The sequence below is a fragment of the Toxoplasma gondii genome, chromosome VIII (genome assembly GCF_000006565.2).
Source record: "Toxoplasma gondii ME49 chromosome VIII, whole genome shotgun sequence".
NCBI lineage: Eukaryota > Apicomplexa > Conoidasida > Eucoccidiorida > Sarcocystidae > Toxoplasma > Toxoplasma gondii.
The window spans coordinates 5,822,375-5,850,269 of record NC_031476.1 but is presented as its reverse complement, the minus strand read 5'-3'; the positions used below and the strand labels follow the sequence as shown (position 1 = coordinate 5,850,269).

At 49.4% G+C, this 27,895-nt stretch overlaps 4 protein-coding genes across 4 annotated transcripts; 2 read left to right on the top strand and 2 right to left on the bottom strand.

Annotated features, from left to right (window-relative positions):
* The first annotated feature begins 999 nt into the window (after positions 1 to 999).
* TGME49_269390 (CRAL/TRIO domain-containing protein) lies at positions 1,000 to 9,079 on the top strand. The gene is made up of 11 exons (XM_018781544.1): positions 1,000 to 3,067; positions 3,321 to 3,825; positions 4,164 to 4,263; positions 4,763 to 4,855; positions 5,012 to 5,166; positions 5,530 to 5,650; positions 6,033 to 6,105; positions 6,533 to 6,613; positions 6,965 to 7,017; positions 7,336 to 7,435; positions 7,667 to 9,079. Exons 1-11 carry the CDS (start codon positions 1,406 to 1,408, stop codon positions 7,706 to 7,708), a joined length of 2,985 nt encoding a protein of 994 aa, XP_018636580.1. The 5' UTR covers positions 1,000 to 1,405; the 3' UTR covers positions 7,709 to 9,079.
* A 955-nt stretch (positions 9,080 to 10,034) lies between these two features.
* TGME49_269400 (oxidoreductase, short chain dehydrogenase/reductase family protein) lies at positions 10,035 to 13,625 on the bottom strand (the record flags this gene model as incomplete). The annotated part of the gene is made up of 5 exons (XM_002365590.1): positions 10,035 to 11,052; positions 11,503 to 11,643; positions 12,185 to 12,415; positions 12,692 to 12,955; positions 13,418 to 13,625. The coding sequence occupies 5 exons, from the start codon at positions 13,623 to 13,625 to the stop codon at positions 10,457 to 10,459; spliced, it is 1,440 nt and encodes a 479-aa protein (XP_002365631.1). The 3' UTR covers positions 10,035 to 10,456.
* Positions 13,626 to 16,312: 2,687 nt separating this feature from the next.
* On the bottom strand, positions 16,313 to 19,164 carry TGME49_269410 (hypothetical protein). The gene is made up of 4 exons (XM_002365591.1): positions 18,186 to 19,164; positions 17,663 to 17,818; positions 16,997 to 17,082; positions 16,313 to 16,651 (listed from the first exon to the last, which is right to left on the bottom strand). Exons 1-4 carry the CDS (start codon positions 18,453 to 18,455, stop codon positions 16,510 to 16,512), a joined length of 654 nt encoding a protein of 217 aa, XP_002365632.1. The 5' UTR covers positions 18,456 to 19,164; the 3' UTR covers positions 16,313 to 16,509.
* A 595-nt stretch (positions 19,165 to 19,759) lies between these two features.
* On the top strand, positions 19,760 to 20,685 carry TGME49_269413 (hypothetical protein; the record flags this gene model as incomplete). Its single annotated transcript, XM_018781545.1, has 2 exons — positions 19,760 to 20,008; positions 20,617 to 20,685. The coding sequence occupies 2 exons, from the start codon at positions 19,760 to 19,762 to the stop codon at positions 20,683 to 20,685; spliced, it is 318 nt and encodes a 105-aa protein (XP_018636581.1).
* Positions 20,686 to 27,895: the final 7,210 nt, after the last annotated feature.

Genomic DNA, 27,895 nt, shown 5'->3' with positions numbered 1-27,895 from the left:
AATTCTCAGGATACCGACGCTGAAAACATGAGTCCATTTGGTGCACCCATATTATTGCTTGCTGTTGACACGGGCGTTCCTACATCTACTAAAGTATTTTCCTAGGTGAAGGGAGCCTCATAGCAGCATAATGTCTCCTCCAGATCGAAACCCGGAGTGTAGCGCAAGTGTGAATTCTGTGGTTCTTATGTGCCTGGTGGCAGCGTGGCTGAAGGGCTTACACACAGCTGCGATTGCCGTGAGTTAAGAAGCCGCGGAATGTCTGGAGAGCGAGTGAGCTGGAAAGAATTTGCAGACTTCTCGTATTTTGCCTTGACGGCACTGTGCAGATACGTTTTGCTGTCGGCGCTCAGTCTGCCTTCGTTTAGTCACGGAGATGTTCCTTAAAAGGACTAGGCGTTGAACCCAACACGGCGCCTTCCCCACCAAAACAAAACGGACGAGGTTTGCTCGCTGGAGGGTCTCTGCAACTGTCCCTTTTCCGTGTTGATCAAGGCAACAGCTTCAAGCCTCTCCCTCTATTGCCGTATGAACAAAAAAGATTTTACGCTCACGACAGTGTATTGCTTCTCAAAGAATGGCTTTTTACATGGGATTCCTATGCCGCCAGTTTACTCTGTCGTACCCCGTGAGTCAGCGGTAAAGTAGCGGCTTCGTAGAGAGGGATGTCGCGAAAAGAATTTTTGGTTTATTCCCCTTTGCGTCCAGGAGCCCCGCGCCATACTGAGGAATAACTTGTTTATTGAACAGACTGCCCTCCGTCTCAAGTTCTTCCATTTAGATAAATAGTCTTGCTTCTTCGTTCCGATGCAAGCATTTCCTGGTTTTCGTATGGCCTCCTGAGCGCGAGGCGCCGCGCGTGTCTGCCATCCTTTCCTCGACTTACACAGAACCTCTTCCTCTTCTGGACTAAATGAGGAGGATGCGAGGAAGATTTGGCTACACGTGTTCTACTGAGTGACCTTTCTCTTTTAAGTGACTTCGCCTTTCTTATGCGCGGGCAGTTGGCAGGAAACAGTGTAGGAATTTTCTTGCTTGCCTCTAATGGAGGTCGTCTTCCTTACCCACCGTGGTTGGCGTCAGCTTGAATGAAGTACAACAAGTACAAGCCCACCGTTCCTCACGCTCTCCCTTGTGTTTCATTCTTCACATTTGATATTCAGTCTCCTTTTCCTTTCTCCTTTCACATCACCATTTACCCCTCCGTTTTCTGGCGTTACTCTTCCCTTACGCACTTGTCGTTGCGTCTCTGTCGTTCGCCACCGTCCCTGCCCTGATCCCATCTGCATTGCCGTTCGCTTTTTATGAATGCCTCAGTCCCAAGAAAGCTTTCCCCTTTCTTGTCTCTCTCTGCGCACGTCGTTTCTTTTGTTCGCTCCCGCGAGTTCCATTGCTCCCCTACTCAATGGCATCGTTGGGTCACGATGGTACTGAAGGAGCAAATCTGTCTCTAGGGCGGCGTTTGACAGGAAAACCGAGTCCACCACAGCCTCTGCCTCCCCCGACTCACCCGCTCGATTCGCCTCGCTCTAACGAGCGCCGTGCACAGGCAGAGAAGCTTGCCGATGCAAGTGTTCGACAGCGTGAACTCCAGCTTCGCCAGCGGCGGGCCGTACACCAAAAACAGCGGAGGCGATACAGAAGCACCGAGGCGACGCGAAACGGAGGCAATGACAGTCAAGCAACGGATGCACCTCGAGGGAGGACGCAGGAATCTTTCCTCGGTTTGCTCTTTTCTCTCTCGGCACACAAGTCCCGGTGGCAACGGTGGACAGAAAATTCGGGATGTGATTGGCGAAGCCGCATCGGTGGCACGGTGTCTTGGCCCAGTAGATGGCCTTTCGGTTTTGGAGACTCGGAGGAGACAGATGTAGCGCAAGGCGCTCCTGATCTACCTTTAAAAGACAGAGCACATGCGCGCGGCAGGTCATCAGACCCCGCAGAGCACTTTTCGTCCGATCTAACCTGTTCTCCACGCACTCTCCACCTGCCGGCTCTCGTGCTGCCGGACGCTTTCCTGTCGCCCGCCAGTTCGAAGACCCCGCGACTTTCTCCGATTTTCTCTGCAGACCAAGAGGAGGACATTCCGTTGCCTGATAACAGTCGTGGGGGCGAGGACCTAGGCTGTTGTGACGCACGGGTGCAGCCGACACAAAACGCGGCACCGAGTCTGCACAAGGGAGCACGCAGAGATTGTCGCAGATCCAGCCAACTGTCCCCGTCTGAGCAAAGACTCCCACGGGGGTCTGGTCTGGCGGCCAGACCGACGCGGACGCTTTCGTTCAAAACAGAGCCGTTTGTTGCCGTCACGCTGGATCTGTCTCCACTCACATCCACCAACTCGCCCCCTTCGTCTCCACTGTCGTCGACAATGGCCGAGGAGGTGCTGCCGCTCGAAGGCACTTGCGTCAAACGCGGTTCGTCCGCGGCGTCGGCGCTGCAGTCACCTTATGCCAGCTCTTCAGCTGCTCCGCCCTCGCCATCCTCTTCCTACGTTCTCTCGGCGCCCTTGTCCTGTGGATCTTCGCCGAACCTTCTGTCGTGGTCTTCCTTGTCTCCGTGTGGCCCCGCCTCGTTGGGCCGGTTGGCACGAAAGAACAGCGGAGGCCCAGCAGGAGAAGTAAGCGGCGCATGCGTGCCGGGCGCGAACGACGCTGGTGGCAAAGGTTCGTCTGTCTCGCCTTTCCTTCGCGAGCCCCTGCCCCCGTTTTTTCTCCAGGAGGGCCCCACACCCGCGATGGTCGACGCTTTTTATCAATTCATCGAAGTCGCACACGACATTCGACAGGCAGTGCTGTTGGAGATTAACGTGTCGTCGCGGCCGCGCTCGCGTTCTGGTGGAGACTCGACGACTATCGCAGAAGATGTTTCCGCAGCTGAGGCTGCTCACGTCCTCAAAGAGCCGTCATCTTCTTTGGAAGTTGAGGAACTGGCAGGAACATACCGGCTTCTCCGTTTCCTTCAGGGCTATGATTTTAATGTCAGTGAAGCAGCTCAGGCCTACAAACGGCACGTCATTTGGCGAATAACGCAAAGGATTGACAACGCAATGCGTGACTTCATCCTCGTAAGTGCAACCTCCCTGCAAACGCCGTTGCCGCAAACTGTACATATATAAGCAGGATTGTAGATACAAATCGACCTCACTTGTAGCCCGACTCGACACACGGAGTCTTAACAGACATTCCTTTTCACTTTCCAGTATGTGCACCGTATTCGGTGAGAATGGACCTCACGTGTTGCCTTGCTCGAGAAATATGGCGTTAACACACGTGCCATGCCATCCGATCCGCATCTCGTGTGTCTTCTCTTTTCTTCAGCGAGAGATGGTGCTGCCGCTGACTCCGGAGAAAGCAGTGGATCACGCCGCAGTTTCCCGGAACTTCCCGAATAATCAACTTCTTCGCTGCTCGAAGCAAACGGAAAGAGTCAGTGAAACGAAGAGCTCCAGAGAGCGTCCCCTTCACGCGTTTGAAGCTGTCACCAGCAGAGGAACGGCGTTGCCGCTTGCGCCTGACGCAAAGAACAGAGACGAATCCAAGGGCGAGGCGAAAACCCTGAACGAACAACAGGATTTCTTCTGTCGTTATGGTTCGACTTCTTCCGCTGCATCTTCTTCGACGTCTGCTTCTTCCTGTATTTCTTCGTCTTCATTTAATTTGTTCTCTTCCTCGCCTGGCTCTTCCTCCGCGTGCGGCCCTTCTGGTAGTTCAAGGGAAGTCGCGTCTCCGCCTGATGGAAATCTTTTTTCGTTCGCGTCTCCAACCGTAACACCGCAAATTCTCCTGGACAGACAGGGGAACATCATCACAGTTGCGAGACCAGGTACAGCTCTCGTCTTTAATCGGTGGTTACAACACGTTGAAAAAGAACTGTACAAACATCATGATACTTACTGTGGTAATCTCCCTCCTGATGGTAGTCTTTACCGAAGGCACGGATCGGTTCCTTGTTGGCCTGGCACCTATTTAGTAAGATGATGGACGCGATCTTTGCCTGCTCACGCCCAGATTTCTCAATATCACGCATCCGGTTCGTAACCCCATTCCTCATCGTACATGAATTGTACTTTCTCTCATGTCTTGCGGTGCGGGCTTTGACGGTCGCCCCGCTGTCTTTGCACCCCGCACTCTTCGTATCCGTCGCTTTGTCTTGTTTGTCAGGTCTCCTTGATGAGCGGCGTCTTTTCGAGGAGGTGTCTGAGGACACCTTTTTGAAGTGGCATTGCTACCAGCTCGAATTTCGCAACATTCTCCTCGACAGGCACGTTAACCTCCCTCCCAGTTTTCAAGAAAAAGAAACGCCTTATCGCGTCTCTTGAAGTCCGTGCCGTATTTTCTGCCGTTTGCCTCTCAGTTATGCTCGGCACATTCGTCCCTACGGCACAGAACTACACAAATCTGCAGCGACACGTGCAACGACAGCACGTTAGGCTTAGATATGCATCGCGGCGTTATCAGTGGCCGCCATATATATGTATATATATGCAAACATGAAAATGCACGTATTTCCGAGTGTGTGTGTGTCGCGAGAGACTGACAGATCACGAGCGACGTAAGGTGGAGTCATAGGCAGACCTGAGACTTCTTGGAACGCAAGTGCCCTCTGATGCAGTCAAGGAGCGCGGAGTTTTTACTTGGAAAGAGATACCTCTAGCCACGTGACACTAGCAATTTTGTTGTATCTCCTCGCAAAGGCTACTGCGACTAGTGGAAAGACACGAACGCTCTCCTGTTGCTGCTTCCTTCTCTGGTGTCAACAGATTATCACGCCAGAAAGGGCGATTGGTCCAGGCGACCTCCATTCTCGATCTCGAAGGCCTATCTGCGAGATCCATAAATCGGCACGCACTCGGGTAAGAGGAAACAGAGGTCCTGGCAGGTGTGTTTTTGCAACGTGATCGACATACCTTATGCTCAGTCATTCTCAGTTTCGCCGTCACCTTGAAGTATCATCCTGTCAGCGTATCTGCGTCATCGTTTCCGTTTTGCCTTGTGGATGCGCTTTTCAGAATTCTTCGGCAACTCATATACGTGACTAGCGAGAACTACCCCGAGTCGCTGAGCCACATTTTTTTCATTAACACACCGCGCCTCTTCAGTGCCGTCTGGGGGACTCTGCAAGGCTGGCTGAAGGAGCGAACTGTCGCCAAAATCCACATCCTCGGTACGTCATTTGGAGGAACTAGTTCTCTCGCTCCGTTGCTCTGTATATACATTCTCACGTGAGACCATGTACGTAGAATTTCGTAGCGTACATGTTCGCATGCGTGCACGTGCAGATATCTCAATAACGAATAACCCTTGTTCCTTGGGCCACTGTCAGTACCTTGTTGCCTGGCGAGAGTTGACAAACTGGAAGGTAGCGAACGAGTTCGAAATTCCGACACGACGTTCCGTAAAGAGCGACGGCGCCGAGAAATCTGAATCAAGATCTCTTTGTACGGGCCGTCTGTCAGTTTGAGTGTCCATATTTCTCGAGTTCCATGGCTTCGGCTCTTTACGTGCCCTCTGTCTTTCTTTTGTCCAGAAGGAGACTACGAAGCTGAATTGCACAAGTACATCGATCCTGCCTGTCTTCCTCCATCCCTCGGGGGCGTGTGCACTTCTCCTCTTGCATGCATCCGGACGTTCTCGAAAACAGAACTTCTGTAAGGCAACACTCAACCATTGCCATGCAGCCAGGCGTCCGACAAGACAGGAAACCACGTGCGACGCGAAAGTGAACGCTTTCCAAGACTTGTTACCAAACGAGTGCTCACGCCTTACGTGCATGTCACGTCGCCATATATACATATATATATATATATATACATATATATATATATATATATATATAAATGCATTTGCGTATCTACCGATGTATCTGCGTCTGCCAATTTTTGTGCCATCGTGTGGCGCTGTGACTCAAGCATCTGTGGCGGTTAGAAGGGAGTGTTTAGCTTTGAAAAGCCGTTCCACCCAACGTGTCAACTGTTGAAGATCGAGCGTGGGGTAAAAGCTTCGATTCGCTTCTCCCCTCGGTCTTCTCAGGTCGGCTCGCCTCGGAGGCGGTCACTCGATTCTTCACATCGGAGCGCGACGGAGAGAGCACGTTGATTTCGAGGTGCGGAGACGAGCGAGAAACGGATAACAGACAAGGAAATAGGCGAGAGGAGGCGTGGGAAGGACGGCTGCAGATACGCATGTGCCTAATAGCACCGTTGGTATTGATTGCATGCGATGAGCAGCAGAATTTTGCTACTGACCCGCTTTTTCCCAGTCTTGTCGACGGACACCTACTTGGTGCTCGGCATGGATTCTATCAGAACGCCCGGCAGACACATAGAGGCATGCACCTACATCTTTGAAGCCGCATGTAGCCTTCGTTGTACCTCCTTTTTTTGTGTGGGCCTCGTTCGCCTGTCCCAGCACATATTTTGTGCGTTGCGTCACGTATTCCTGGTACGGAGGGCGTGTCGGGGATAGATCGCTTTGCTGTCGTGTTTCATTTCTCATCTCAAATTCATTGTTCCTTCATTGTCGTTATCCAGGTTCCCAAAGGTGCCTGTCTTTCCTGGGCGTGGGTCCTTGTCGAGCACGACGTGAGCTTTCAAGTCAAGTGGCGTCCTGCGGTGAGATGCTTTTTCAACCTTAAATATTCTCGAGGCTGGATGGATAAAAACTGCATATCTTGTAATAAAACGAGCATGTCTTCTGTTGCCCGGAGACACGTATATATATATATATATATATATATATATATATATGGACACCTGTATTCATGCAGCAAACGTGCACGTATATGTGTGTTTCAGATGTCGCGACGCATGCAAGTTCCCGTTTTCACTGTTGCGTGTCTTCTTAACGACGTGTGCCAGTTTTGCACAGACACATGAACGCATATCGATGTCTCTCTCTCTCTCTATATATATATATATATGTTTCTATCATCTACATGGCGACTTGACTGCATGTGCCTGCAGGCGGGGAATGAAGAACGGCCTATGCTGGAGATGAAGAAGCACCAAGGAAGTCGGTAGGTGACAGTTTTGAACTGAAATCAATATCAACTCTCTGCATGTGGTTAGATGTGTATAAGGTTAAACGCATGTAGCCTCGATGTTATTAGGTGGCTGCAAGAACGGAGATATATGTTTAAAAGCTAATATGCGCACTGACACTGGAAGGTAATATCAGATGGGATGGTTACACTGATCTATGAAATAATGGAGATAGAGACCTGCTGGGGGGCTCACGTGTCTTTTTTCGATCTATATTTTGAGGATCTCAAATCAAAGTGGTAATGACAGCCGTCTTGTATGAAGCCGGTGGTCCCGCATTTTGTTGCGTTCAGGGTGGTTCGAGGCTCTATAAAGGCCGACCAAGATGGTACGGTCTCGCTCATCTTCGATAACTCCTGGGGCCTGTTCTCTCACCGGACAATCTTCTACAAAGTAAGGAGCGAGCGTCAAGATCGGATGCTGCGTACACAAACCTGGGTTCCGGAAGTGGGTAGGTGTCGATTTTTCTTACAGGCCAAAGTCGTGTGAGGGCCATCAAATTCATTAAGAAGGGCAGCGAAATGGTGAATGCTTATGTCTCAGTGCAGACAGCGCTGCGGAGGTTCCGTACCCCAAACCGTTATGAACAACCTATATTGCATGCACCTGTTTTTTGTCTTTCAGCTGCATCTTGAGGACTCTGCTACACCTGCATCATGTTCGTAGATGGACACGTCTGCGAATCCTCAACGCCGATGTCGTTTGTGCAGAGGCAACGTCGCTGAGGAGCTTGCGTCCCATGTTCAGTTTTACACAATTGTTCTAGCGATACAGCGCCCATGGGCGCGTATTTCAGAATCCCTCTCAGCAACAATTGTCCCCGGAAAACGCATTTCAGATGAAAGAACAGAACGGGGACTGTTGGGCTTTGTCCGAAAGCGAAGCCTCACATGTCGTGTTTCTCCTGGCCTTTTTCCACAAATACAAACTCGAGGAGAAAGGGATCTTTTCACGGGTGCCCTAGGTTTTTTTCGTGGAACAGACTGCTTCCGGGCATTTCACTCCGGGACCATTCCCGATTCCGTACTTCTGTTTTCATGGGACGTCTTCTGCCGTCCGTCTGCTTTCAGAGGGTGTCGGTTTTTCGGCATCAACACACGGCAACCAACCAACTGATCGCTGTGCGGTTCCCCGACACACTCGTGCCTCCCCTCTTGCGCAGCGAAACGAGTTCAGCCCGATAGAGATGCCTTTGTGAATCTCCAGAGTATAGATATATCGGCACGGCAGCAGATACACACCTACGGACCTAGTGCTCTCTCTATGTGGCCACAGGTGCGGTATTGATTCATTCAGAACGTTTCGCTCGCATGGCAATGGAAATGTACGTGTGCATTTGCACACGTATTTGCTTGTTTATGGCATTTCCACGTTCCCGTGCATGCTTCGATTCTTGTCAGTTTTTATTTGTGGCTGTCGATTGCCTTTTCAATGCATAGAAAAAGGATGTCCGGTCAATTTTGCTTTTGGTTTCCCATCGACCGTGAGGTCGTACGCGTTGGACATTCGCGAAGGCGTATCAAATACGTTTATTCACTCTATATATGTTGTCTATGCTGTCGTGCGCATATATATATATATATATATATATATGCGTGGACGATGGCAGCAAGTGCAGGTTTGATTGAGGGACGAGAACTCCGTTTCTTAATCAGTTTTTTCTGGCTAAGACCAGTAACCGTTTATGGGTGTGTTTCTGTCCTTCCCGTCGAGATTTTTCGTAGTTCGAAGGCAGAGTTTCATTTCCCGGTAGAAGAATACTGCCAAATTGATATTACTCGGTTTCGACCTGGACGAACCTGAACCATTTTGCTCAATTTTCTACTCATAAAAATGCGGCAGTGTTTTACTCAAGGCCGTAGTGGATTTTCGTGTTCGCTCATCCTCTCCGAGAAATATATGTTGGTTCAGTCTAAGATACCGAGCTATTTCCCTCTGTCCATTCTTGCGTCTGATGTATTGGTTCTCGGCTAACATAATCACGTTCTTTCATCGGAAGACGGCCTGTTCTTTTGCAGCGTATCCGAATTGTTTTTGGCACAACGCATTCGAGGTCAACTGTCAATTTCTCTAGTACAGTCGAGAGATATCTTTTAACGCTTCTCCCAAAATGCCTTCAAGCCTTCTTTAAAGGGAACTTACCATCCGCTAGCTACATGCGAGCACGCTTATTTCGGCTCGTTTTTCTCGCGCACATGGCACTCTCTGACACCGGGGATTGAAAACGTGGTTTCTGCGTCCTTACTGTCGACCCGCCTAGAAACAAGAGCTACCTCTTACACATATCTCAGGAGCCTTTACGTGTAGCCACAACCGGTAAATACTGTGCATGCAGCTCGCTCGTGTACATATACGTGCATTCATGTATTCGTGACGCCTGGTGCCGCGTTAGTTACCATGGTGAGTTAATTTGCCCATTTATCGATAGTTTCTCACGGTGCGGCGCTTGCACGCCCCCTTCTACCCTGGTCAGGTTCACCTTCAGTATTTAGGCGTCTCTTCATGACAATATGTAGCAGCAATTACTCACAGAAGAGCGGCAAAGCAAACTTGGACGTATAGAACTTCTCTGACGCGCAAGTTTGTGCATCCAAACTCGGGCATACATACACATATCCAAACGTTTACTTGCTCGGTGAATCGTCAACAGTATGTTTGCCAAGGTCATGAGTGATTGATGAGCGGCACATTGAGACGTCGGCGTGGACACGAATTGATTGTATCAATCTCTCATCGAAGGAACAGAGCCCCGTTACTGGACTTGCAGGGGAGGCGCCGCCGGGTGGCTCTTTTGTTGTCGAGGCCAGGAGATATCTCCTTTCCATTCTCTGCAAAACATGCTGCCCCGGCTTTACGGTGTTGCTCCGACGCGGCGTTGTCTGGTTCAGGCATGTCTCATGTCTCCATATATTACACCTATTTCTGAAAACTATCACCATAGCATCATGCGGAAGATCTTGCCGCTGCGTAGCTTCCTCCACCGATTTAGGCTGCAGAATGGTGACTTACTGTTCGGCACGTTTTACAGCGTTTACATCTCCGCTCATTTAAACCTCAATCCACCGTTTTATTGTCCTCGTTGTATTTTACCAAATGTAATCTCTTCTTGTTGAACTCAAAGTCATGTTCATTATCGCTTCCCGAATACCTTTTTCGCATCCATCTTTTTTTTCGTGCAGCATCCGTTTGCGTTCTCAGGGGCCAGTCGGCCTTCGCCTCGCTTCCCCGTTCATTCTCTAGAGATATCCTTGTCTGCTCTCTCTACGCTCACCATGGCCAGTCCATTTTTACCCCTGTGGCGAGTTTCTTTTGCGCCTACTGTCTGTTATGCGCTGCCTCCGCCTACCCGTTTCTAGCCTGCCCTAAGTTGCCTCGCCTGCGGGCAGCTATCCCGTTGGTGCGTTCCTCGTGGTCTCATGCGGTGTCAGATCCCATTGACCCGAACCTGCCTAGTTGACTGACGGCGTCTGAAATCGCATTCGCGACAGTCTCGATCGGGCCGTATGCGTCGGGAAGAACTCTCGAGTTGGCCCTGCTCTTAGATTCCGCTGTTGCCTTGCCATCTTTCGCAGGTGGCAAAGAGTCGCCACGGCTTCTCCTCTCACCGGCATGTGTCGCCATCTCGTAGGGGACAGACGCTGGCGATGCGTCCTCATCTCGTTGGTGTCGCTCAGGCGGAAACGAAAGCGGAGAGGAAAAAGGGGCAGAATGCACAACATCTTCAGACGCTTTTCGCTTCTTGAAGCCGGCGCCTGGTTCGTCGGCGGGAGGCGGTCCACCGGTGCCATTCCCGCGGGCGCGACGCGCGACATAGCGCCGCTGTCGGATTTCCTCCTCGATGTTTCTTGCGTAGGAACTGGCTCCGTAGTCAACCACCAAATTGGCGATATCTGGCACGTAGTACATGGCGTACATGTAGAAAAGGTCTGGATTCTTTCCGATCCAAATTTCAGAGAGACCGCGAGAGCTGCCTCGGAGCATCAACTCCGCTGTTCGGTCAGAAGAGAGACCTGAAAGCAGACAAGGCAAAGAGGCGAGAAGAAAGAGAGGAAGGCGAACAAAAGTGAAGGCAGAGGCCACCGAAACGGGAGCGATACCTTGCCGGGTCTCAGGAGCCGTTCACAAGAGGTGCCGGTGGAGGAAAAAAGAGGAGCGACGAAAACGGGAAAAGAAATGAAGGGGAACGGAAAGGATTCTTGCACACTGGTATGAAGGTAGTATGTCTTGTCACGTCGGAGCACGCGAATGGTCAGTTTGACGCGCCCTCTCTGGCACGTATGCTTCTCGTGAGTCAGCTCCTTTCGATCTGGTGACAGGCCATCTCACAAATGAAGGTGGAATACACATCCTTGTTTTCCACTTCATCTCACTACTTATCCGCCCACTGTTACCTATCCCTTCCCCGCTTTATCCTACACTTCTTCGCCATTATTGTCACGTTGTCGGCTGCCGCAACCTACCAGTGCGAATGTCTTTGGCGACGTGCACGCCTTTCGGAACCGTTCCATCCGCGTATAGCTCTCGGTCGCAGAGCGACGTTCTGATGTAACCGGGCAGAACGGTTGTTACACGCACAGGACTTCCCATTCCTCTCAGCTCACCTTAGAGATAAAACAAGCGAAACAAAGAAGACAATCAAACAGGAGAGGATGATGTTTCATGCCTGCACTGATATCTAAGAGAAAGGCTCTCAGACATAACACAGTTTCATCGCTCAAGTATAAGCAAGAGGCGTATCGGGGACCCTTTCCAGATTGCCATGCACATGCGTAAAGTTGGTCACGCATGTTTGTGTTTGTACATAAGTATGGCATCAAAAACATACTACCCAATGAGTGCATTATTTTAAAACGGTGGGGTACGCGGGCACACATATCATCCGTCTGCTCATGCATGCTTGAATACGCGTGGGTGCACACCATTTACATACTCGCACGCACCATGAGCAACGCCGAATGTGCACCTACTCACAGCCAGATGCGCGTAAGTATACGTAAAGCATCATACATCCAGACAACCGGGGGAATATAAGTACAGAGAGAGTCTTGTACTTCTTCGTCTGTGTGGAGCATGTGCGCGATTAGAGCAGATAAAGAGATGAAGCGAGCTGGCTTTTCAAAAACGGGCCATTTTGAGACCTACGCGAGAGTCCGTATGAGAAATTGAGAAGACCTCCTTTGGCTGTGCTGTACGCGGTCCGGCCTCCAAGGGTGGTTCTCGCGCTCATTGAATTGGTAAAAATGATGTGTCCATATTGCTGTTGAATCATGCGGGCAACGATGAGCTTCACAAATTCCATTTGCGAAAGGAGATTCACTTGAAGGATTTCGTTATCAATTGATGAGGGAAGCATCATGCCTCGGCAAGCGACACCTGACGCGAGATTGATAGAGGGAAAGACAAGCCACAACGTGAGCGCAGAAGGCGAAAACATGGGTGAGAGAAGAGCCTCTGAATAACCGAATGTTACAGAGGTGTGAGAAGGGGATAAAACGAAACCCAGCAATTCGCGCTCATGCGTGTACCCGTTTCACTCGCAGTAACAGTGAGAGAAACCTGGTACCCAGATACTACCATCGAACTGAAAGCAACATGCTCCGATTCAGGATTATTAATTAGCTCTTTTCTAGATAGTTTCCATGTTTTTACCTGCGTTACTAAAGAGGAAGTCGATCCTGCCCTTCCACTGTCGTCCTTCATCCACAACCCCAAAGAAGGTTTCCGGTTTCTTCATGTCAAAGGGGAGAAGGAGGAAGTCTTCAGGAGACCGTTTGACTCCATGTCGTTGGCTGTAGTCGATTGCATCGTCACGAGCACTAATCAAATCTTCTTTTTTCCTACTGGAGAGAATCACGAAGCAACGCCTGGCAGCGAGCAAGCGGCACAGGCTCAGGCCGATCCCACTGGAGGCACCTGAGAGTCAAAAAAACGTGATATCAACACGAACGCATGCACATGTATGTATTCGAGGATGTTCCGTACTCATGCACACTGACGATTGCGCACGTGTTTGTACTTTATTCCCATGACGCTACCGTTGCGTATCTTTTTCCTCAGAGATCAATTAAAACAAAGTCTTGTCGAAATGATGAAAGAGGCGCATCTAAAGGCAAATTTGTAAAATTGTACGTATTTCATGTCTAACTACATCAGTGGAACCGCTGCTCCACATCTTGGATAAATACACGTACACGCACTTAACGTGTTGACATATATCTTCATGCATGCATCTTCCGCTGAAAGAGATGAACGTCGATGTTCTCTATTATAAAATACGCCTGCCAGTATGAGTATGTGGCTAGCATGAGATATCATCCACATGCGTTGTCACAAAGAGGCGAGGCTTTCCTTGATGCTTCGCTCATTTCTTCTCACCGGTGATCCAAGCGACCCTATTTTTCCAATAGGTTTTGCGCTCGGTAAGAAGCTTGGTAGCCAAGTCGCAATCGCGCAGCAGCAGAGCCGCCATAGAAACCCACAGAAGGCGAAGTAGCGTGGCGGAAGTCCACAAGAAAAAGAAGAAGACTAAGGCCAGCAACGGCCCGGGGGCACTGAGAAATTGTACCACAGCTGGCATCTCCATGACGCCTACAGGTCTGCGCGTTCGTCTTCCGGAATAAATGTAATATGTCGAATCTGCCCACAGCGCTGAACGGAGGCGACGGGCAGACGAACTGGAAAGCGGAGATAGTGAACCGAGTGGAAGCACGACAACCGATATGTGTGCATACCGGAAGGTATGCTTCAGTGTTTCCTCCTGCCCCCGGAGAAGAACATCCAGACGAGAAAAAGTCTTACCCGCATAGAGGGTAAAAAAAATGGAACAGACTATGGATCCCAACAGGTTGTGATCCAGGTTATGTGTCTACAGAAACGCATATCCTATATATAACTGCAGAGCAAAAATCAGAGATGAACCTGCAGATGGAACACGATAGGGACGCAGCCGCGAATATAACTAGGAATTAATGTCTTGCCATACTGAGGACGTGAAGGGTCCCCCGATGTTCGAACCTGCAGACGTACAGACACAAAAGTTCATACACAGAGAAAGATACGCTCCAGTGAGTTCTGATCAAATGCAAATCGCCAATGGGAAGCTGTGGAAAAGAAATTCTAAGGACATTACTTCGGCGGAGATCACACGCCAAGCCAAGCGCAGCAGGAAAGCCACTCACTAGTTTAAAACTGCAACTTCGTAGACTCAGCCTTCTCAGATTGACCGAAACGCAGTAACATTTGCGTAGTTCAACCGTGAATTAGTAGTGACTCCATAACAAAATAGCTCCCTACGGCTCATTATGCATAGAATGCGAATGAATAGATTGTGTGGTCACTTGCTTCGAAAACGTCCGCATTGGCGCCTTCACAGAAAGTTGACCTTGGATGATGAAGCGATATTTCGGTTACCGCAAGTCACAGTCTGACACGCGACACCAGCGAGTTTAGAAAAGAGTTGCATTTCAAACTTGAGTGTGTAGCACTTGAGTTATTTCTTAATGAGACGAATAACGGGTGTAGTGTGAAAGGCAGACAGCATCACTGTTGGGAGTGGAAGCGTCTCCCATGGCACGAACCTCTCCTCTTCTCGTACGGTGACGCAAGAATTTTCCCTGGCCATTCCCGGAAGACAATTCACCTTCGAGTTTTAGGGCCAACGATTGCTCGGCGAGACGAACAGCAGCAGGGGAGAAGCAGGAGCATTGCACTGTCCTCTAAACCGGGAAACGAAGCTGACAAGCTACAACGATAGTAGCAAAAAGCTGGGATATTTGCGGACTGAACGACTCCCGATAAACGGGCATACGGCTTTTTCCATGGCGTTTCCTCCTTTGTGTTTCTGCATCACCCGCGTTTCTTTTCCAACTGGTAAAGCACGAATATTGAGAAGTGCACACGCCCTCTCCCATTCGGAAATTCAGAGGAAGACCAACTTCTCGCCTCCTTTTATTGGTCCGCTGCTTCCGGTCAAAAGGAGCCCCCTGCTTTTGGTAGACGCAGAGCACAACAGAAGTAAAAGCCGCGGATCTCCACTATCTTTCCGGATAAACCTGAATCCTTCTACGTCTTGCTTCCGAACTAGTAGACTCACGTGTTTTCGGATATGGCTGCTTCTCTTGGACCGATGTTGTTTTCTACGATTTTTTCTTACAGGAAGAAAAAATTTGCGAAAAAAATGACTTGCCAGTAGCGCTCTATTTCTTCTGTATGAGGATAGCAAATGCAGTTGTGGTATTCCTTCTATACGAGAACACGGATAATACCGCTCGTTTCGGATTTGTTGAACAGGGGTATGTAATCCGCTGAGGGCTTAGGAAGCCAACGTATCACTGGCGAACTCGCGTTGCGAATGCATGACTACGTTTATAGGAGAGGTGTGTTCGAGAGCGGAAACTTACATATATATATCATGTATTCGACCAAAGAGCGTTGCGTGACTGAAAGCACAATGAAGCATATTACAACATCGCTGTTCATTTTGCAGAAGGAAAACGTCGGAAGGAAAGTAACCAAGAGAATTATATGCCGCAGTCATCTGACATAATGACTTCCCACCTACATTTGCTTTCAGTTTTATGAAATGCATCTTATATTATTTCGTCGAGCGGATGGCTCAACGACAGGCATTGAGGATTCTTACTAAACACAGTGTAGGTGTTTTTCCTGATGTGAATCCCTATTATTTGTTCAAGCTAATATATTCACGTCCTTAGCCTGATTACAGAGGAGGGTTCGGGATTCCTTGGGTAGAGATCTTATAGGTATCTCGTCACATTGCCTTTTGAAGCAGAACGCTGGCGCACTATGAAATCCGTGCACAATGAACTTAACTTGCTGAACACATGCGACCCCACGCATTCGCAGGCGGTTTTTAACCAGATCATCTTAAAGAGGTACGACTGTGTACACCGTGATTTACAGGGAGCGATCTAATATATTGTCTCTAAAGTCTCTAAAGATCGCAGTTCTCAAGCACTATATTAGGAGGGTTCCATAAGTATGAAAATATATAAAATCTAAGTTTGTGTATAAACAGTTATCGGCTTGCATTGTTGTTGATGGAACGAAACGACGTGCACGGCATCAAAAACGCGCCTTTAAAGCGCAGTACGAAATCCCTTTACGCGTAAGCATCAACTCCCCAAGTGACAACATGACCCGGGGCAAAACACTGTTTCTGTTGCATTTCCGAAACCCTCTCGAGCAACGACGTTTTTGAAAAGAACAGAGGCAAAAAGCCACACAGGGAAGAACAAGATCCCTCATACCAGTCTCCCCGCCTGGCACACGTGGCGTCTAGGCGCTCGCTGAGATTCATTTGGGCGGATCACTGCACAGATGAATCTCTTCCGCATCTCCTGCTCTTTGTTATTCTCCCATCGCTCCCAGTGTTTCTTCAAAAAGACTTGCTAGTCCAGGAACAAGAGACGAGATAGCTAAGACGCCTTTCTGCACCTGCTGGCATTTCACCGCTTGCGAGGCTGCAGAGCGCCAGCCTGGCTCTGTTCGGGCACGAGTGCATCCTTGAAAAAGTATACCATCCGAGTTGGCTCGTTGAAAGGCACCGGTCGGTATCCAAGTGGAAAGCCGCAGTCGCGACACATCATTCTGGACAAGCCCCAAACACATCGCAAGATAGAAATACCGGCCTGGATCGGAAGGTATGGTGGAGACATGAATTAACTTCAGAGACGTATTTTTTGATTCAAATCATGTATGTGAAGGGTGCGCGCATGCTAAGAGGTACTGAAGACGAGCACCATAAAAATCAACTATACACGGAGAGGAGAAAGAACTCAAGTAAAAACCACCGCAAACAGAAGCACATGCATGCATCTACCTACACATAAGTAATCATGTACGCACGCCCATATGGAGCGCGCGTTACCGCTGTGCAAATATTGATATGTGCCTTTACGTTCCTTCCACAGCGTGTGGACAAAGGAGACGGACCTGTACTGCACTTCCAACCCCGCTGGCCTTCGTAACAGGACGCGCTCTGCCGGGACCGTGTAGAGCTTATTAAACGTTTCAAGTATCTGAAAACATAGGCAGGATCCGCTGGTGCGACACGCACATCAAAAAATGGACACCACCGACCGTGAGGGCGGCGATATCAGTCGAGTGAGCCCGACACTCGAGCCTTCTCCGCCACAGGCGCTGATCCAGCGCAATCAGTTGAGCGAAGCGACGCTGCCCCTATCCACAAACACGTACAGATATGGGCAGCTCGCTATATAGAAAACGAAATGCACAAAAATGCGGTCGTGTGAGGAAACAGAGAAAAGCACATGTAAACCAGATGGAAACGTAGCATCGGGAGACATTTCAGTGCAGGGAGTTTGTGGTAGGTGAGTCACCAATGGAATATCGGCACTAGTACTGCTGAACACCAGATATCCGTAGCCACTGGCACCCCTAATCAATACGTGTGAATCACAAATGAGGACCTACGCATCCCTGGGCATGGGCGAAACCACATGTGTCTGGATACGCCACCGGTCTGAATTTAAACCGCGTATAGTTGTATTTGCCCACAAGCGATGGAGACTAAAGCATACAGGCAGTTTCCGCTGTATTTGCTGGTCCACCTATGGCGGAGGGTCTCTGTCAACTTGCCTGGAGCACGGCAGCGTCGTCTGATCCCCGGCGGGGAAGGTTTTGGAAATCAACTTCGGTGACCAGCGCGTGAGCACCACAAACAGTGCAGTAGAGTGTGGACAGTTTCCTTTCGGTGAACTGCAGAACGCTCGTCTCCGAAGTGTAGTTGAGATGCTGCAGAGATTCCAGAGAGGAAATCAAGCAAGCTCGATGAAGGCCGCCTACGCAAGCAGTCAAATGAAACCTAGAGACGAGCCACGGGGGGCAGAAACGATACACGGCTGAAGACCTGCAAGTGCATACCCATATATATATATATATATATATATATATGCGTAGATGTAAACGTACATCTGTTAATATCCCGAACCAAATGACTACATAGAGTCTGTGTACGCAAAAGTGCACCTGCATCCTAAACCATCCACATAAATGCCTCTGCAGTATGAGAACAGACAACACCTGGCACCGCAGCTCGACATAGAAAAAGGCGTATTTACAGGAGGAAAACGACAGGTTCCGAGAGCGGGAGAGAACTTACTCTATATCTTTTGAGATGGGCGGCATCGCGTCCATATTCCTTTTCTTCCTGAGCTTTCCTTCGAATGTCCGCGAGGGTCATATTGTCCTTGATCCCGAAAGATGCGGAGTAGGGCGAAGCCGCAGGGCCCTGCCCCTTCTGTCCAACGGCTGCATAGAGAGCATTTGCTTCCGGCGTCGAAGGAGAGAATCGCGTTCCGACCACAAAGCGTTCGGCGGCATCTACATCGCCGCCTGGACTCACGCCCATAGGATTGGGAGGAGATGCCATGGTGGAGAGAGTCACAAGGTGAAGCAAGAAACGCGCAGCAGGCAGAAACTCAAGAAGCAGAGGTACGCAGGAAACACAGGCAGGTGAGCCCCACACAGAGGAGACCAGACTAAAGAGGGCAGCAACATAGAGGAGGCCAAAGAGACCGGTAGTAACGAAGAGGAGCGACGAGACGGGGAAAAAAGGATTGGAACCACCGAAAACGAATAAGGGGGAGCCGGATCAGTGAGACGGATGAAGGAACCCGGGGAGGGTGGACAACCACGAGGAGTCAGGCAAACAAGTGTTGCGAGAGAAAGCGCCTCCGTTGGTCCTGCTTCTCGATGGCGTCGGGAGCTCAAGTGGTGAGAAGTTATAGTTGCGGAGAAACAACGGGACAAGGAACAGGATTACGTGTTTGCTGGAAACCGGAGGCTATAGGATTCCTCAACCCGACAGGAAGTGCCTCCACCGAGTCTCTCCTCCCCAGCCACTAATTCGAGGAACAGCACAGGCCGTCGCATACACAATACCCCGAAAACAGACAATGGAGGTGACGAAGGATCTTGCCTGAGACATTCTCGCGCATTGTGTCGAGTCTCTGTGGACTCAAGAGGGTCCGACACCCTGCTGCCCCGATGAGAGAAGATGTGCAGGATCGTGGTTGGAGGGTACAGAAAGATACTGGACACAGGGGTGGGTGAGAAGATCACGAAAGAGGAGCAGCAAAGTGGAAAACAGCAACTGAATGCCTTGGAACTCTCATCCAACAATGACTTCATCTCGCGGCTGCATGCAGTTCCACTTTTTCTCCCGCTTCTGTGCAAGAGCGCTACCCCGGGCAAGCCCGAAAAAAAGAAGACACTGGCATGCGCGTCCCGTAATCATCTATAGTATGTTTCTGACTCATTTGTTTCACCTTCCTACCTTCACGTCCCTTCCTCACTAAAGGAGGAAGAGGGGAAATCGTCACGCTGGAAAAGTGGAAAGCACTGCATGCATCAATCGAGGCTCCAGACAGAAGCGCCCATAGCACGCGGAGAGTATCTGTTTATGGTGTTCGGGAGTTTTGCTTGGCCAAACACTAGTGAAAGGTAGGAATTAGTCAACAGAGGACACTGGCAAGCATTTCTGCCGTTAGCCTGTCGCACACGGGATTTCAAGCGAGGTTCTGGCGGAGAAGGACGCGTCTCGTCGCGAGGAACTCTTGATAATAACTTCTCTTTGGCCAGAAGACAGTTGTGCGCAGTCTTTCCCTCATGGCAATTTTGCCTCTTTTCAATGTTCTACGGAACAGATAACTTTACATACTGCTATGCGTATACATGCAGTGCTCTAAGACGGAGTCATGCTGCAGAAAGGTGGATGTCCCTATAAAGGGCGGCTCCCATATCTGTAGGTTTGCAAGTATGAAAGGATGTCTTTACCTCTTGGCTGGCACCGATTACAATATGTTTGTACTGCAAATTTCTGCGAACATACGTGTGACTGCGAGGCCATGTACGCCCCTGTCCAGCCTTCACTTCTTACCTTTCTGCCTTTGGCATCATCACCCTCGAGGAACACAAAGCACCGTGAGCGGTTCAGAATGTACAGCGTATAAATCACACATCACACAGTATCGGGCGAACTAGTGGCACAATAGCAGCGCACGCTCTGAGACACTCGTACACTTCAGACTGGATGCAGAGGGACATTTTGCCTGTATTGTATCGTGGTGGAGTCCTCCAAGAGAGATCGAGGAAGTTACGGAATCTAGCACGATGGCCTCGCGAATCGCACGAGCAACGAGAGTGTGGTGCGCGCAGGAACTAGGTTGAAGGCTTGCCCGCGGTCAGGTAGTTGTCGTGTGTCTTATTTAATAAGAAGCCGGTTTCTATCGAGTGGCGAGCAAATACAATGAAATAACGTTTCACGGTTGCGACGAGATCATCTCCAGCTTCTCTTTTTCCCGCTAGACCGCTACTGTGAACGACAAGATCTTCAAGAGCATGAAAAATTCAGGCACAACCAGAGCAAGTTCTGGGCAAGAAGCATCCGAAAGCTTTCGTCGTGCTCTCTCAGAATGTGTTCGGCTCATCAGGCACTGAAACAGGGACGCATGCGCTGTTGTGTAGTGCCGGATTTCTGGATCGTTCCTCGGATTATCCTCCAGTGGTACGGCTTTTGAATGTTTTATCAGGTACCTAAAAAGCAAACAGATTTACCAAGGAAATTGGCATTGAAAGAGTCAGGACAGACACAGGTATAACTACCCGGGCTGAAAAGAGTAGATTACTTGGTTGTCATGAAAGGGTTGTTTCTGTGGGACTGATCTCTAGTCGGCTGGATGCTTGCATCGACCAGGAAGAAGAAACGCAAGACGATGCCTCCGTTCTTCCATGTGAGGCTTCCACGAGACCTGTGTTGTTTTCCTCCTCTCCCGGTTAGCTAATGTGACCCTTGCAACGGCACGAATAACAGTTGTGGTGCACATAACTGCGACACAGATGGGTGCCGAGATTTCTATTGTTGCATATTTATATCGTTTGTACATGTGTTCAGTTTCAAGGAAACTCCATGTTTTGGGAGAATAGAGGCTCTGTGTGGTCTAGAGAATCTCATCAGCACCACGATACATCTAGACTCTACAGAGCTGCTTTGCTGGTTCTTACTTGCATTGTCCTGGCCGGAATACGACGGTCTCACATTCCGGATCTAGCTCCGTGTCATTGGAATCCAGGTGTTCACACCAGACATTTTCTTTTAGCCTTACGCCTATTTCATCTGGTAAGCAAGAAGGGGCAAACGAGATTCGTGCCTGCATGGGACTGCCACTCATCTCTTAGCTGCTTTGTTTAGTTCGTCTCTGGTCTGCTTTTCCTGAGCTTGTCGAATCACTGTGTCCAACTCTACCCGCAAAAGCAAAACCCTGTTGATGAGAAACGTGTAGAGAAGAGAATCAGCACGAACTGAACGTAGAACCAAGCTTGAGTCTCCGGAAACGAATATACACTGACATACATATAACGGTATACATATGTTACGCTGTCTGTGATGTTTCGTTGAAGCGGAGCTATCGGTGCTCAAACTTGACCGGGAAGGAAAAACGACGAAGAGGCCACACTCACAGACAGCGTCTACCAGATTTGGTTTTCTGTCTTTCGGTACGTCTTTGACTTCTGTGTTGTGCACCTGTGGCATTCGCACCAATGGATAAGCCGCTTACCTGCATGGAGGCATGTCGCCTCCGTGGCTGGACAGAAATCGAAGAAAGACGCTACAAGTCCGAGCTGTCGGCATGCTTCCCTTTCAACGTTGGTGTCTTTCCTCTGAATACCTAGCGAGCATGCATCTGCTTCTAGAGGAACAAGATTCAACCCCCATCTGCGACAACCAGACAACCAAGAACGATTTCGTGGCCAGCGGTGTCTGGACAGCTTTCTCATTCTCCTGTCGGCGACACCCACAGCAGGCAATTGGTGTCCGGGTGGCAATAGGGGAAGACTGGCGCGATAAGTAGAAGTCAACCCTTTGAAGTTTTGTTCCTGACACAAGCTCGGTAAGTGTAGGCCTAAGTCGCATCTTGCTAAGCGCTTTCTGAAGCGAGAAAAACGAATTGGGAACAAGTTCGAGTTTGATCGGGACATGTCGTAAGTACTGTCTACGTTTTGCCTGTGTAAGTGAATGGCTTCTTCACGGCGCCGATTAGACGGCTATATAGCGCTCAGTGGGCTTTGCAGTCATTCATTTCACAAGCGCCTAGCTTGTGGTTCACGGCTAAAACCCTCAGCGAAGAGTTAAGGGAGACTCGTCGTAGATGTGGACATGCTAAAGCAAAGAATTGACTAGCCTTGTAAAGCAGTGCAAACACCATCGGTGCGAGACTGTCGTGCTGAAACTTGGGAACGGCTAATAGCAGAACGCAGGCTGATCTGTTGAAAAGCTGGTAGGTCGGGTCGGCTGAGCACACCTCCTCAATTTAGCAAGCAGCGATGCTGGAGACTCAACTTTTTCAGCAATTTCGGAGAGCCCCTCGCATGGTGGGTCGACGATTCGGACTCCGTCCTAATGAACCATGCGGAAAATGAGCCAGGCAAGGTCGCCTTCCATGCCTTTGAATGCAGCGTAAATATTTATGCAGTGTCTGATTTATTGCTTATGCGTGCATCCTGGGTTTCTGATATTCTGATACAGCGAAGGAATACCTTGGAGAGAATGAATTTTAAATTAAATCTGCGAGTGCGCAGGCGAAGCTCCGCTGCATCTCCTAGCAAGGCTCGACAGTGCCAATTCCTGACAATACAAAAGAGCACTGAATCCTTGTCCTTCTACACTTCAAGATAGATAGTGAAAATGAAAAGCCTCCGGATTCTTCTTTGCCCTGAACTCCACGAGTACTACGTTTCGTAGCAGCGTGTTAGTGGTTAGTGGCTTTGCCGGGTCATTTCCTCCGTCCCGACCTTTTTTGCTGTCTTTCGAAAAACTCACAGTACACATCTGCTGTTAGATTTGCCCGGCTGGCGTACGTGGCGGATTTCCCTGGAGAGGCAGCATCTCGTTTCAGAGCAAAACGTTTCGCTAACCTGTACGGGATATCGAGAGTTCTCGGCTGCAGCAGGGTAAACTTCGAGAGATTAGTGGTCTCGAAAGATACCTTGCTGCCTTCCCTGTCAAACTGAACGTTTGAGATCATGTCGGTTCTCCAGCGATTTTGCCTCGGGTCCCACCAGCCTACCTGCAAAAGAAGACACGCTGTAGTCCGCACTAACGGGGTGGCATGCGAAGGGTATCTATTCCACCACTCCATTACGGCGAAGTACCACACTTTTTCACGTGATCTATAAACTATATTGCCATTCTTATACTTTCCAAAGCCTGGCTGCAGCCACTCTGAGAAAATACCTAGATCCCTGAACGGCAAAGTCGGTCTGCCGAACAGACATGTTGAATTGGATACACATTTCACCTCTTCAGCTGCTCATAGTCACCCAGTAACACGTAATCGCAATGCCTAGCACCAACAGCTACTCCTGTCTGTTCTGCGCTAAACTGCAGTGGTGCATTAACTCGAAAGCTTGTAGAATGTTTTTTTACGCGGTGGATCCATTTTGTTTGTTAGAGAGTTCATTTTCTCTTGCAACAGTCTCGTTTTGTGTTCAGCAGTTGCGCGTGACAAATATCAGGTCGTAAGTGTGCGAAGGAAGCACATACTGCTTGTTAATAAATCTCCTGACGCTTAGCAAGTGCCCATCAGTGATCCGGAGAGACAGAAAGCGCGTCGGTTCTACCAGATACTCAAGGGAACGAGTGCGCGTGTTACTTGCTAGTGCAATATAACTGAGCGCCAGTAGCAGACTCTGCCCTGTCGTTAAAAGTGACAGTCCTCTCCGGAATTGTCTCAGATTTGTTCCGGTAGAACAAAACGATGCTTTGTCACATGGGCCAGTTTTCACCCGACCCTGGAGCGCGGGATGCAGCAGCAATGGACCAGCCTGTCGGCGAATCAAACATTACACGCGTTGCTTGATCCAGTACTACTTCGGATGAAAACGTGAAGCAAACTTTGCTCGGTAAAGCGGCTGCTCTTTCTGCATCTTCTGCACACAATGGCAAGCACTGCGCACAGAGCCTGCTGTTGAGAAGGAAAGAAAAATAACAGGAACGGCGACGAAGTCAGGGCAGCATGTACAGTATCATATTCGTGACACCGCCGACAAAGTATGTACTGCTTAGATCTACGTGCTGGTGGAATTGCAGATGTGCACGGATGGGTACACGTGCAGATGAATCTATCTGTGTCCTTTTCGAGATTATCTGCGTCGATAGAGAAGAGTTTTAAAGCCCTGCCAAAGAGTGAGGCATTTTGAAGTGTGGTCGCTCGTCAGGCACAGCTTAAACAGTTTACCTGCTCCCTTTTCACGAACAAAAACAGTGTGGCGTCACCCGTCCTTTACTCAGCAGCATGTGCATGAAACCTTGGCACTCGCCATCTGCCTTTCTCGTGGATATGCCCCCTCACCCGTTTCGATGCAGTGTGATGAGTTATCTCGGAGGAAACCAGCCATCCAGCACACTCGATATCATGCATTTCCATACCTGCCTACCCTTCCTCCGGAGGTGTTGAAGAGGCACACCCTACACAGACAGCGAATATTTAATTGGTTGACAGGCTTGCCTGTGAATACGGATGGGAGCTTCCGGAGGCTTCTCCCCTCTGTAGGGAGCACCCTGACAGTCCAATCTTGAAGCATGATCGGTTTTTGTGGTACAGCGAAGATCTCAACAGAAAGCACGCCTCCTACTGTCAGAAGACCGCTGTCTCCATCGTCTAGCACTGTTAACCAGTCAAACGCCGTGTGTATTACTAGAATACCTGCGCGCCGAACGAGTAGATAACATAAGAAATTGTAAGGTGGGTCACAGCACAAGTTCTCCACATGGCTGTTGTAGTGGCTGACTGTTTACGTCGTGCTATCTGCTATCAGATTCCCGTTCGATGCACAAGAGTGGTGCATAGCGGGTGACTGCGAGGACGACCGGCTTCAGCTTAATAGCTTTCAGGTGGCCAGGCACGTGTCGATTTGAAAAGTGATTTGGAAATGGTGTACGCACGAAGGGTCATAATAACATAATTGCTTCGCAGGAAACTTGCAGAGAAAATCCATCTACGAGCTGCTGCTGCATCGACTGTTCCGAGGCTTACCGACGCAGTCTCCAGTCACGCACAGGCCAACTGTCTTCGAGAGATCAACACAAATTCCAACTGAGGAGAAGTTCAGAAGTCTCGCCCTAGGCGCAAAACATGGCGTGAATGCTACACAGGCATCAGTTGCCTCAGATAGTGTCCGTATATTCCTATAGTTCATTTCCTTTATGACAGCGCGTCAAAATAATGTCCGGCAGCCCCACAAGGTTTTGCTACTTGGTCTGAAGCGTTCTTTGTTTAGGCCGCTTTGCTTATGTCAGGCAGCTTAACCGAAAGTTATTGCATATGAGTTGAAATCAACTACTACAGATATTGACAGCACCCAGAAACGGATCAGTCTAAATAGTATCTAGATTTTGGCTCACTCCGCTACCATGAAATCACTATGCAACTTGACCCGCTTCTTGCAGCAAAATCTTTGACTCCACTTTGTGCCAGGTATACCCACCGCAGGCCCTTAACATTCATGCTGCCCCATACGCCAATGCGTACAGACTGCCCGTCAGATTGCCAGGTAGTCTGAACCTCTTGTTTGTTGGCAGCAGGAAACTTCTCAACGTAAAACCTGTTGGCAGTGAGCCGGGCAACAACTCGGGACAACGAACCTTTACAACCAGCAGAACGACCACACAGAACAGCCCAGTCGGGTTTGTACCACATCTTCAGCATACCATTGTCTGCAAATTGCACAGCGAGATGTTAACTTGCAGTCAGTGGATGCTCCCTCATACAGTACCGGCGATAGCGTCTGTTATATCGATTAGGAAGTTAACGGGGTCAACCTAGTTGAGCAAACAATTTAAAGCTACCAAACAGTATGGCACCGTGATGTCCGCTCTTCACGTGATTCGGGTTCCCGTCATTCCATGCGCGGAGGTGGCCGTTCATTTCTCCTAGGTGTGCGCCTAATACGGCGATGGAAACTGTACGGACAGCTGATCCGTGAGGAGTGTTTTTTTAAGGGAGGCGCGGGGCTCTGCGCGAGGAGATAACACTCTGCCGAAACTTACAGAAGCCGCGATAAGCACGACTCTATCTTCTCCAAACAGAGGCCAAACATTTTTGCGACGTATCTGATAAAAGGTGCAGTGAAACACAAGAGCAGACTAACAGACATGCAGGGCGTTCATTGTCAGAGGGGCGGCAGAAAACAAGCAGCTGAACACTCCTGCTGTCAGAGTGACTGAACAGGTGACAAATCAGCAATCTGCCTCATTCGTGGACGGGAGGCTGACAAGCTAACTCCTGAAAGAACGTAGAACGACATAAATGTTCACGATTGTGCTTTAGCTATTGCTGTGGACGAAGACGTGCCGCGGTGCGGGTTGTGGGTTAACAGGTTCCACGCCACGTTTCAAGACAGCCGTGTTAAGGAGACGAGCGACAGACGAAGAGAAAATGTCGCTCTAATCGAATCCTTCACCGTCATTCACTTAGAAATGCCATATTTTGGTGACCGTGCAGCATGCCTGTCACTTGAGCACACTCCGCTACTACGCGTTGGCAGGGAACTTGATTGATGTGCTGTAGATCAAAGAACGTGCGAGTTTTGTTTGTTTATTTTCCATTGCTGGCATATCAAGTTGCAGTTATGGCATGGGAAAGATGAAACATGGGAGTGTAGTTCATCCGTCTAGATATCTGGTAGAAGTCGTAGGACGGTGGTCCCCGCTGATAGTTGCCACAGACAGATATGGCATTGGATCTTCCAATGGATATGTGACGAAGATCTTTGAAATATAGTGCAGCACAGGCGTGTGCCCTGTTACCATGAATTTTTCCTGTGCAGGCCCCTGCAACATAGACGGGCTATTTGTCGGCTTACTCCCGACAAAACGTCCTCCTGTTCTTGTCATCCGTACTTGTAGCCTTGTACCACATGACCACTAAACGGTCAGCAATTTTCTCTGAGATCACGCACCAGCGCAGAAAAGATTCGTCCCACGTGCCTTCTCCGTTCTGTTCTGAAAACTAAGCAAAAGGCGCCTCTAAAAGGCGTCTTAGGGGTGGCAATGAAGATCAGAATACGTTGATACAGAAGAAACGTAGAACAACAGACTCCAAGTCCTTAACTTGTAAACGCATGCGGCCTGAACTGTCCAAAACGCATTCGACATCACCAGATCTAGAAGCAATAGGAAGTTGGAAACACGTCAACATCAGAGGATCATTCTGCTGCATTAGCGTCCGCAGGTACCGTTTACGCATGTCGACGTACTCATGTAGGTAATGCTTCATGACATTTCACTGCTGGCCTGAAATATGAGCGGAAGGGCTGATACGAGGACCGCCAAGTAGCACGACGATGATGTGACCACCTTGCAGACAGCCTTTGAGTCCAGCATAGTTAATAACGCAGGCACAACGAGGGAAAACTAATTTGACGACATTCATCGAAATATATCCAATAACTGTTTCCATGGATGATGGAGGTTGATCGTTGTAAAGCTTGGACGTGAACGAAAGTTCTTATTGCGAAACTTCATTACGTGCGCGCCTGCGGTGTGACTCGCCTGCTAACGCACAAGAGGAGAGAATATCAGTCATCGTGCTTTCATCGTGAGCTCGCCAGTGAGAGAGGAAGGTCGTGAGCACGGCTTCGCGGTCTGCTTCCGGATAGCATTGGCATGTAGAGAAGTTGCTCCAGGCCTCTTCATTTGCGGCGGTCTCACTCATGATATCCCAACGCCGTCTACAGTTTTCCTGGAAAGCTTTGCAAGCTGTACGTTCAATGGCAAGCTGCTGTTCGTCCTGATCTATCTCGATTAACATT

Coding starts and splice junctions, on each gene's coding strand:
- TGME49_269390 (XM_018781544.1), top strand. CDS start 1,406: ATGGCATCGTTGGGTCACGATGGTACTGAAGGAGCAAATCTGTCTCTA. Junction 6,614..6,964: donor AAGTCAAGTGGCGTCCTGCG/GTGAGATGCTTT, acceptor ATGTGCCTGCAG/GCGGGGAATGAAGAACGGCC. Junction 7,436..7,666: donor ACCGGACAATCTTCTACAAA/GTAAGGAGCGAG, acceptor TTTGTCTTTCAG/CTGCATCTTGAGGACTCTGC.
- TGME49_269410 (XM_002365591.1), bottom strand. CDS start 18,455: ATGGCATCTCCTCCCAATCCTATGGGCGTGAGTCCAGGCGGCGATGTA. Junction 17,819..18,185: donor CCCATCTCAAAAGATATAGA/GTAAGTTCTCTC, acceptor GAATCTCTGCAG/CATCTCAACTACACTTCGGA. Junction 16,652..16,996: donor GGGTTGGAAGTGCAGTACAG/GTCCGTCTCCTT, acceptor GGGCTTGTCCAG/AATGATGTGTCGCGACTGCG.